This window comes from Cervus elaphus, chromosome 4 (genome assembly GCF_910594005.1).
Source record: "Cervus elaphus chromosome 4, mCerEla1.1, whole genome shotgun sequence".
NCBI lineage: Eukaryota > Metazoa > Chordata > Mammalia > Artiodactyla > Cervidae > Cervus > Cervus elaphus.
The window spans coordinates 66,518,035-66,529,038 of NC_057818.1; the positions used below are offsets into that span (position 1 = coordinate 66,518,035).

At 45.9% G+C, this 11,004-nt stretch overlaps 1 protein-coding gene across 1 annotated transcript; it reads left to right on the forward strand.

Moving 5' to 3' along the window:
- The first annotated feature begins 21 nt into the window (after positions 1-21).
- Positions 22-3,184, forward strand: LOC122692622 (zinc finger and SCAN domain-containing protein 5B-like). The gene is made up of 4 exons (XM_043900395.1): positions 22-405; positions 676-882; positions 2,012-2,162; positions 2,531-3,184. Exons 1-4 carry the CDS (start codon positions 22-24, stop codon positions 3,175-3,177), a joined length of 1,389 nt encoding a protein of 462 aa, XP_043756330.1. The 3' UTR covers positions 3,178-3,184.
- The last annotated feature ends 7,820 nt before the right edge of the window (positions 3,185-11,004 follow it).

The window sequence follows — 11,004 nt, forward strand, 5'->3', positions numbered from 1 at the left end:
CTGGAAATTTCCTCCATCAATATGGCTAAGGACCAGACATTTTTTCAGGGTTGTGGACACGTCACAGATAGCCCTGGAGCAGAGTCAGCGGCATCCGTGCCACCCCCAGACACACTCATGGAAAACTCGGACTGTGACCAGGAAACCTGGCACATCCGCTTCAGAACATTTAGCAGCTCGGAGGAATCCGACCCCGTCGAGGCCCTGAGGAGACTCCGTGAACTCTGCCGTCTGTGGCTGAGGCCGGATCTTCACACCAAGGAGCAGATGCTGGACAGGCTGGTGCTGGAGCAGTTCATGATCTGCATGCCCCTGAAGTGCCAGGTCCTGCTCAAAGAAAGTGGGGTGCAGAGTTGCAGAGAGCTGGAGGACATGCTAAGAAATAGGCAGAAACCCAAGAACTGGGTGAGTAGGACCTTAGTGGTGGGTGTGGGATGAGAAGACACCTGCCAGCTTCAGGAATCACAAGATAGGACCCGAGGGTTTGGCTCTGTGTCGGTGATTCCCGAACAGGTGAGAGAAGCTCACATTGGGAAATTTGGGATATTTTTGGCGGTCTCAACTTGAAGGACGTAGATCTTTTATGCCAAACATGTGCACTTCTGCCATTGGATGCCTGAGAGCTATAGTCCAGGTCTTACAGAGGCTGATCTTGATTGCTTTCTCCCCTCATAGGCTATAGTCTGCATACAAGGACAGGAATATCTTGTGCGCAACCCAGATGTTGAGATGGTTGAAGTCAAGGCCGGTGACATGGACAATGAGAGAGACCCGTGCAGGGAGCCCCGACCCCCTGCGAGTGTCATACCTCCAGAGTATGGCCAGGAGGAAAGCCAAGAGCTGCAGAATCTGCCGGGAGCCACGGACCTGTCAAGGGAGCAGGTGAGTGAGTGGAAGCAGGTAGAAGAGAGTCAGGTGGGTGTGGCTGCTTGAGTCATTGGGAGATTTGGCAAAGGACAGGAGTGGACCCATTGCTTCCAGGAATTCCTGTGGATGCATTCAGTTCCTGGACATTTTTTCCTAGCCAGTGTGAGAATGAAGATCATCCATCTTTGTCCCTCTGCTATGAAAGCTTCTAGTCTTAGGAGTGGGGAGAAGGGAATCCTGTCTTCCTCACATGATGCTAGGTTCAATTTGCCACAGGTAAATTCGCTGACATCTGATTTGCCCGCGGCCACTTTCCCCAAGGGCATGTTATATTTCAGAATATGATCATTCCTTGCAACCGAAGGAGTGACTCCAAATTGGACTTGTTTTGCCCCCCAGTAGACATTGGGCTTCCTTGGTGGCTCAGATGGTGAGGAATCTGCCTGCAGTGCAGGAGACCTGGGTTTGATCGTTGGGTCAGGAAGATCTCCTGGAGAAGGGAATGGTTACCCACTCTAGTGTTCTTGCCTGGAGGATCCCCTGGACAGAGGAGCCTGGTGGCTACAGTCTGTGGGTTCGCGAAGAGTCAGACACAACTGAGCCACTAATACTTTCACTTTCAGACATTGAAGAATGAATGGAAGACAGTTGATTTGTTCAAATGAGGTTGGGTATGGGCAGGGGATGCTACTGACTTGCATGGAGTAGAGACCAAGAATACTAGTCATCATCTTCCTATGTACCGGGTAACCGCCATCACAAAGATGAATCCAGGCAAAGTCTCCATCAATGATGAAGTCAAAAGACCTGGACCTAGAGTTCTTTACTTCCAGAGTCAGGGGCAGGCAGAAGTGGGTATGATTTGGAGAGACCGATGCATAGAGAAGTCAGAGTGCCAACTGTGATGTCCTAATTTGATTGCAAGATACGGTCTGTATAGATCCAGGACAGTCTTGAGTATCAGGAGATGATTATCAATCAGGGTGATGGGGTGGACCAGAAGAAGTCAGGGCATATCCCCTAAAATGACACTAAGAAAGTTGGAGTCTTAGATCAAGATACCAGGCAGATGGGGAAGCTGGAAGCAGTTTTCCATGGACTAAGGTAGATGGGTTATTGACTCTGCTTGGTTCCCCCTTGTCAGGACCAGGAAGCTCTCCCGCCAGAGACCATTCCTGAAATAGGTGGACCGGAGGGTCAGACGCCCAAGGAGAACTTGGAGAAGGACCTGATGGAAGACAGGGGAGAGACAAAAACCCTTCCATCTCAAGAACCTGAACTTCTGAAGGGTCCTGGTGAGTATTTAAAACTGTGAAATTCAGTGGAGTTAGTGACTGCCTCCTATGGTGGCACAGGGCTGGGTAGCCAGCATTACCATCCTTGGATAGGTGGGGTGGAGATCATTGTCCAGTGCCAACCTTCTCCATCATCAATGTTGCAGAGTCCCACAGTCCAAGCTCTTAGCTTGGTTGCTTGATGGGAACTTCTCAGCCAACATCAGGGTTCCAGTGAGGCTGGCAGCACAGAAAACGCTCCTTGTTAAATGTGGTGCTGAATCTCTTCTTTCAGCAGACTCTGGGAGGGCAGAGAGAGGGGGGAGAGTCCCCAGGAAGGAACTGAGACTTAAAATGTGGCTCCTGAACCCTTTCCTCCTGTGTTCCAGAGGGAGATGTTTCCACTATGAGTGGATCCAGAAGAGGTCCTCTGAAGAATCGCAGACGTGTCAAAAGGAAACGGGACAGTAGTCCCACTTGCCAAGACGTGCGTCAAGAGGCAGCCACATGTTTGGACCAAGGAGAGTTCTCAGGACAGCTTGGGTCCCATTCCCTTGGTTCCTCTGGCACCGTGGGACCCACCAGTCTTCCTGAGGGAGCAGAAACCCCGGGACAGGCACTCTCTGAATGCAGGGTGTGCAAAAAGAGCTTTCTGTATCAATCTCAGCTTGCCCTGCACCAGAGGACACACACAAGAGAGAGGCCCTTTCACTGCGACATCTGTGACAAAGGGTTCATACAGCCTTCAGACCTGCGGGTTCACGAGCGGATCCACACGGGCGAGAAGCCCTATGGCTGTGATCTCTGCCCCAAGAGGTTCACCCACGACTCCACACTGCGTGCTCACAGGAGGACCCACACCCAGGAGAAGCCTTTCCGCTGTGAGCACTGCGACAGAGCTTTCGGCCACCGCGGGAACCTCAACGTTCACCAGCGCACCCACTCTGGGCTCAAGCCCTACGTGTGCCCCGAGTGCCACGGCGCCTTCCGTCAGGTGGGGACCTTCAGACGCCACCAGAAAATCCACTCCAGATGATTCACCCAGGACCCCACCCTCAGGCCAAGTGCCCGCTGCTCCTAGAAGGAAATTCAGGATTATTTGTCACGTATGTGATACAATGAAAAGGTGACATGTGAAGAACTTAACGATCATGCTGGAACCCGCTGGGATTCCATTCACAGGAGTTAGGCGGATATCTGAGGGATGACTTATCTTTCCCTTCAGATTTTGTTTTCTACTTTAGTGTAGCCTGTGTTTTTCTGATAAGTTTTGGCTTTGTGTTGTTCTTCTTTCAATGGGACCTGAATGCAGGTCCCATTAGTTTTCAGTACTTCTTTATGAAACTGAGGTCACTGCTGATTGCCCCCCCATTAGGGAAGATTTAATTGTAAAATAGGATGCTCCTGGCAGGACAGCTAGATTAAATACAGGATCACCAGTGAAATTTAAATTTCAAATAAACAAAGGCATTTCTGTCAAATAAGTCACCTGCGTATTTCCTCTTCCAAGGTTTTTTTATATGGAGTGGATGATTGCTGTGGTTTCTTATGTGGCCATTATTATGTGGAGATATCTTCCTTCTGTAGGGCTTCCCCAGTGGCTCAGCAGTAAAGAATCTGCCTGCAATGCAGAAGACCCAGGTTTGATCCCTAGGTCAGGAAGATCCCCTGGAGAAGGGAATGGCAACACACTCCAGTATTCTTGCCTGGAGAATCCCATGCACAGAGGAGCTTGGCAGGCTATAGTCCATGGGGTTGCAAAGAGTCGGACACGCCTGAAGCGACTGAACACACATGTCTTCCCTCTGTACTTGTTTGGATATTTCTCCCCTAGGTGGATAGAAAAAGGAAGACTTCCAAAACTGATAGGTGTCATTCTTCTGCCCTACGGCAGTGCAACCTCTGATTTTCTAAATGCTTACTCCAAAGTAGGTTCTTTTCACACTGTAGCTTTTCAGGTGATTTTAGAAAATTCTTTTGAGCTGTATTTACATGAGAAAAAATAGCTATGTAACCCAACAATTATCATATCTCTATTCTCTTACTCCTGCGAACTCTTCAGACAAATGTAGAAAAAAAAATCACTAAAGCAGGAATACCAATCCATTTCCCCCCAAAAATGCAATCCATAAAAGACTGAAGTACAATAAGTGAAGTCCTCCACAAAACCAACATGGAGGCTTCTTTAATAAGTCATGGTTCTTCTGGTGTAGTTTCCATGGAAAATGAATCCCCCCGGCTTACCTAAAATGGTTCACTCTACAACATTCACCCAATCACTCTGCTTTTGGGGTAACAGGCAGGGACCCCTGAAATTACCCCCAGCACCGTATAAATAGAGACATTTCATCTCCTGGCACAGTTTGAGAGCCAGTCCCTGACTTGGGAACACTTAGGGCAAGAGGGCTCGATGGAGTAAATGTCAACTGGGGACATGTGAAGAGACTGCTTAGAGGTCAGGACAGATGGACGTGGGTTTCAGAAGGGTTTGGTTTTCTATGCTGCGGTCATTAGCTCGAGACCTCGTGAAAACAACTCATCTCCCTAGATCCCCATATTAACTATGGTTGATTTTTGATCTGTTCCATGACATGAGGAGAACTTGTCACCCAATTGAACCTGAAAACCCAAAACACTAATTGTAAAATACACATGCACCCCAATGTTCATAGTAGCAGTATTTACAATAGCCAAGACATGGATGCAATGCAAGTGTCCATCAGACAGATGATGGACAGTCTGATGTCCATCAGAGGAATGGATGAAGATGTGGTATTAATGTACAATGGAATATTACTCAGTCATAAAAAAGTGAAATTTTGCCACCAGCAGCAACATAGATGGACATGGGGGGCATTATGTTTAGTGAAGTTAAGTCAGACAGAGAAAAGCAAATATTGCATAATATTATTGATACTTATAGGTGGAATCTAAAAAAATGGCTAATACAACAGGGACTTCCCAGTGGCTAAGACTCCGAGCTCCCAATGCAGGGGGTCCAGGTTAGATTCCTGGTCAGGGAACTAGAGCCTGCCTGCCAAAACTAAGACTCAGAGCTGCTGAATAAATGAATATTTTTTAAAAATAATAAATTAATTAAAAAATACAACAAGCTAGTGAACATAACAAAAAGCAGGCTCACAGATACAGAGAACTAACTAGTGGGTGATTAATGATGAGAGGAAAGGTGGGGGAATGGAAGGCAGAGACTATTGGGTGTCAAGGTACAAGGATGCTGTGAACAACATGGGGAATAGAGCCTGTATGCATTAGATAGCCAATATCTAGCCATTGTCATTCATTCAATGTAAATCAGTAAATGAAGTGAAAAGTGAAAGTGAAAGTCACTCAGTCATGTCCGACTCTTTGTGACCCCTTGGGAATAGTCTGTGGAATTCTCTAGGCCAGAATACTGAAGTGGGTAGCCTTTCCCTTCTCCAGGGGATCTTCCCAACCCAGGGATTGAACCCAGGTCTCCCGCATAGCAGGTGGATACTTTACCAGCTGAGCCACAAGGGAAGCCCAAGAATACTGGAGTGGGTAGTCTATCCCTTCTCCAGTAGATCTTCCCGACCCAGGAATTGAACCGGGGTCTCCTACATTGCAAGCAGATTCTTTACCAACTGAACTATCAATAAGTGACAATTAACCCTTCTTTGCAAGCTTGGAACGTTTCTCTTAAAATCATCCAGCCAGCAGAGGGCAGGGGTATCATTTCTGTACGTTCTTGCCAAACTGGATATTGTACTTTTTGCCTCCAGAGGCACAAATATAAGGCCATAATTTTTTTTTTTTAAAGATTTATTTATTTTGGTTGTGGTGGGTCTTCATTGCTGTGCACGGGCTCTCTCTAGTTGTTGGACTTCCCTGGTGGCGCAGTGGATAGGAATCCGCCTGTCAATGCAGGGGACACTGGTTCGAGCCAGGGTCCAGAAAGATCCCACATGCCATGGAGCAGCTAAGCCCCGGTGCCATGCCACAGCTACTGAGCCTGGAGCCCATGCCCGCAGCAGGAGAAGCCACAGGCCAAAAGTGAACACAAAGTCAGCTAATGAAACCATTATTTTAAAGACAGACAGAGACCAGAGATTGAGCACTCTGGATGCAGCACCAAGACCTGAGCCAGTGGACAAGCGACCCAGTGGACAAGTGACCCAGTGGACAAGTGAGCGCGGAGTGTGGATATCCTGAGCTGTGCCCTTGAGACAAATATCAAAGTACTGCTTTGTACATCTGAAACTCATGTTAGATTATAAGCCAACTATCCTTCAGTAAAAAATAAAATTAAAAAATAAAATAACCAGTGCTTCAAATGCGGAAATGTTTTGCTAACTGATGCCCCAAGGAATGAGTACCTGTTTAAAGTAAATAAACCCTTCTGCTGTTCGTGCAGGAAGGAATTTGATCCTTCATATGATACTGCACATGATCTGCCATTCTTTTCTTTTACTAGAATGCTATGTTTAAATTTTATCATGAAATATTTTATTATTATATAAATCACTATTAGCCCAAAGTATAATATAGAGGTAAAATTCTGATTACCATAATGACAATCTTTTTTTTTGGCCACCCCACCCCATGTGGGATCTGACCAGGGATCGAACCCGTACCCCTTGCACTGGAAGGTGAAGTCTTAACCACTGGACTGCCAAGGAAGTCCTTGTTCTAGTTTCTTGTGTGTATGTGCACTTTCTCTTTGAATGTGAACCTCAGAACCTACTTAGTAAATTCTATTTTAAAAAATCCCATTGGAACATGTCTTTTTTTAGTTTGTCTAGTTCCCTTTGCGTCTATTTACTTTTTATTTACAACCACATCGTCAGCCCCGTACCCAGCCCATGTCATGAGCCCCATAAATATTCACTGAAAGAGTGAATGTATAAAGTTATGGTGCATCCACAGGATAGAAGAGTGTGTGGTAAATAGAGCTTTATCCACTACACTGGCAAAACGCCTGCGACGAACTGGTAGCTGGAAGAAAAAGCAGGTTACCTAGCCGTAGGCAGGATGGGGCTCTGTTTGCATATTCGGTACAGGTGCAGGCAGGGGTGTGCGTGCAGGTGTGCGCACCTGGGCATGCGTGTGAAACCCACACCACACCAAAAGGGTTACCGCGAAAAGAACAAAGAAGTGAAGTGCACGTTTCTCTGCAGTTTTCAAGCTGCTATTGTCAGCAGCAGTAAAGACACCTCGCTATAGGTTGAAAAGTTTTTGATGACTATTTAGTAGTAAAAAAAAAACTGCACTGAGTTGTGTCTAACCTATGATTCCATGAGTGTCAAACTTGAGCCTAAGTGGAGTCAGACGCCAGCTGAGGAACTGGGGCAGCAGCAAGTGGGGAAGAGGAGTGGGTGATTGGACAGCCAGAGGGAAATTCTGCCCACAGAGAGTAAGTCATTCAACCAGGAGCTCCCAACGGGAGGCAAATGGGTGGTAAACAAAACAAAAAGGAAAAAGAAAGAAACAGCGTCAGCGCTCACAGGTGGATGCTGCCTAATTACAGCCCAGAAGTCACTCTGCTCTCGCAATTTCAAAGTTTTAATTCCCTCTAATATGTTCAAATTTGTTTGTTCCCATAGCTCTCTTGCTCGGAGGGCAAAGTTCCTTTTTTCCTTTGGGGTTCTCTCTGTCCCCGTGGCCTCAAAAATGAAGCTGTTATTCTTGACCCTCCCGGAGATGGGTTGAATAATTGATCATAATTACGCAGCCTGGCAGGAAAGATGAAGAAAACAGCCTCACTTACTTCCAGGGTCCCTCTGAGGGTTGTTAAGGCAATTTTAATGAGTCCCAGAGTGTGATGCTCAACTTCTGCCTGTTGAGATGCCAAACTGGCATCAAAAAGTTCACTCTGAAGATCTGGAAAACATGACTTGCCAATTGTGAGCTGCCAGGCTGGGCTGCTTGGTTCAATGCTTATTAAAAAAACAAAACTATCATCATTGCCTGTTTCTGATCGTGAGGCCCCAACCTTAAAGGAAATCAATGCTGAGTATTCATTGGAAGGACTGATGCTGAAGCTCCAACACTTTGGCCACCTGATTGGAAGAGCCGACTCACTGGAAAAGACCCTGATGCTGGGAAAGATTGAGGACAGGAGAAGGGGACGACAGAGGATGAGATGGTAAAATAACAACACTGACTCGATGGACGTGAGTTTGAACAAACTCCGGGACACAGTGGAGGACAGAGGAGCCTGACATGCTGCAATCCATGGGGTCGCATGCGTGTCAGAGTCCAAGAGTCAGACCCAGCTTAGCCCCCGAACAACAACAACAATATATCCTATTTTAGGCTCCGCGCAGTAAGTGACGTCGTAGGGTATTTGTCTTTCTCGGTCTGACTTACGTCACTGTTTTGTGATCATCTCTGGGTCCATCCACGTTGCCGCACATGCATTATTCTGTCCTTTGCAGGGCTGAGTAGTATTCCATTGTGTGTCTCACGTCTTCTTTATCCATTCATTGAGACAAGCAGTCTTAATACTTAGTATGTCTTTATGTTTCCTATGTGTGTGTATATATGTAACATACATATGCTTATACACATAATATATGCATTTATATATACATACAGTATATATTATATATACAGTGTTATATATACTGTATATATACACACAATATATGTTTTATATGTATATATACAATGTATAAATATTATGTATATAATACATGCATTGTATATGCAAATACATATATACACAGACACACACATTACACACATGTATTTTTTAAATGCAGGACAATTAGGAGGAACAGCAAAGAGACTTAAACACAAGAGTGACACGATCATGCTTTCCTTTAAAAATTCAAAATAGCAGTTTCTGTGGGGACAGATGGCCCTGGAGGCCTGGACCAGTGGGGAGCCCACTGCCATGACCAAGGCGGTCCCTCCTTGCGATGAGCACGCAGGGGTGAAGACAGAAGTCTGAGCAGCATTCAAAAACGTGTCTCGAGGGCCTCTGTTGCAGTTGGTGATAAAGAAAAGCAAGTCTAGAAAAGAAAAAAAGAAAAGAAAAATAATTAAAAAAAGAAAAGCAAGCCAGGGGCCCAAGGGGCTCTCCCTGAAGGCAAACTGGAGTTGAAGGGCAGGTCTGAAGGAGGAATATTAAGTGCCCATTTTTATTCTCTTTTTGTTTTTATTCTATTACCAGTATTTTCCAATTTTCCTTGTTACGGCTTCTTCGACATACCCCTCATTTAAAAGCGGACATTTAATTCCCAAATGCATGGGATTTTTAAAGTATCTTTGATATTAACTTCTCATTTTGATATTAATTTCTCATTTCAGTGCTTTCTCCTCTGCAACTGCCCTCTGCCGCTTTCCAGTCTCCTAACTTTATCGAGGCTTTCGATGGTGAAGTCAAAGATCTATCTTGGTAAATGGCACAATTCGCTGGGAAATAAGTGGGTTTTTTCCAAATATCTTGATATTGACTTCTAACATAATTCCACAGTAATAAGAGAACACACTACGTATGATTTCAATATCTTTAGACCATGAAATTTCTGCACCTGCTCTTGTGTCCCTGGATATGAGCCAGTGTCTCCTGGCTTACAGTCTAACTGGAATAGAATTTGTATCTTCCTGCTGTGTGAAAATTGCATAAATCTTAAACATGTCAAATTGGTTCATAATGCTTTTCAAGTCCACTATAGTCCACCTCTCTGTACATTCATTCTATTAATTTCTGAGAGTTTGACATTGAAACTCTGACTTAAAAAAAAATCTTAATTAATCTACTTAAAACAAACAATTGTAACAAGTAGTGGAACTGTATGTAACTTTGTTCTGTATTTTCCAAATCTCCTGTAACTGTATTATCATATTCTCATAATTTTAAAAAGAGAAAATAAAGACGAAAAGCAAAAAAATTATGTAACGGGACAATATGTGACTTTGTTTTGTATTTCCCAAGTCTCCTGTAAACCTGTTATCTTATTTTCACAAATGAAAAAAGGCAAGCAAAGACTGCCCATTTTCAGTGGTCAGTGAGCAGGCTGGTAGGACGGACGTCCAGGGAGACACCCGGGGGAGGCCATGGGTAGCTCAGTTTTGGGGTCTGGAGTAGACAGCGGGCTAGACCACTGTCTGCAGGGGGGCTCATGAGCCCCAGGTAGTGGAGAGGGTAGGGGGGAGAGGGCCCCGTATCTGGGTGAGGTCCGCAGGAAGGACTAAGCAGAGGAGGGGACCCAGGATACTGCCGGAGGCCACGGCAATCAGGGCAGGGGTGGAGTACGGGGGCAGCAAGGAGACATTCAGGGGCAGTGAGGTGGTGACTCCAGCAAGGGGTGACTCATCGGGGCCAGCGGGTCAGCTGGGGCTGACCCCCATGTCCTCAAGAGAATTTACGGGGAGGTTACGGAACACTTGCTCCTGGGACGTGAGCTTCAGAGTCCCTCCAGTGCCTCCAGATCAAAGACGTGCAGAAACCAGACGCCCACTGGCCTCAGACGCCTGGAGACCTGGCCGTCTTCCACCCTGGATCTTCCCGCCCACCACAGCCACATCTTCCTAAATGTGGGGGACTCTGCGAGCCTCTGGCACGTTTGGAGAACTCTGCCACCCTTAGGGAGGCACGGGGGTGCAGTTTGGGGCAGTCGACCCCTCCTTTTCTATTAGAAGTCATTTCTACTAGAAGTTAAGTAAGCAACTATAAGTAAACAAAAATAAATGTTCAGAATACCTTTTTCTAGTTTTTTTTTGTACTTGATTTGTGGTTTTGCAGAAGTAAGAGATATTATGAGGACTCTTCCCTGGTGGCTCAGGTGGTAAAGAATTTGCCTGCAATGTGGGAGGCCTGGGTTGGGAAGACCCCCCTGGAGAAGGGAATGGCTACCCACTCCAGTGTTTTTTTCTT

Excerpts from the sequence above, each read along its gene's own strand:
- LOC122692622 (XM_043900395.1), top strand. The coding sequence starts at position 22 with ATGGCTAAGGACCAGACATTTTTTCAGGGTTGTGGACACGTCACAGAT. Across the intron at positions 883-2,011 it reads CGGACCTGTCAAGGGAGCAG|GACCAGGAAGCTCTCCCGCC; the intron begins GTGAGTGAGTGG and ends CCCCCTTGTCAG. Across the intron at positions 2,163-2,530 it reads TGAACTTCTGAAGGGTCCTG|AGGGAGATGTTTCCACTATG; the intron begins GTGAGTATTTAA and ends CCTGTGTTCCAG.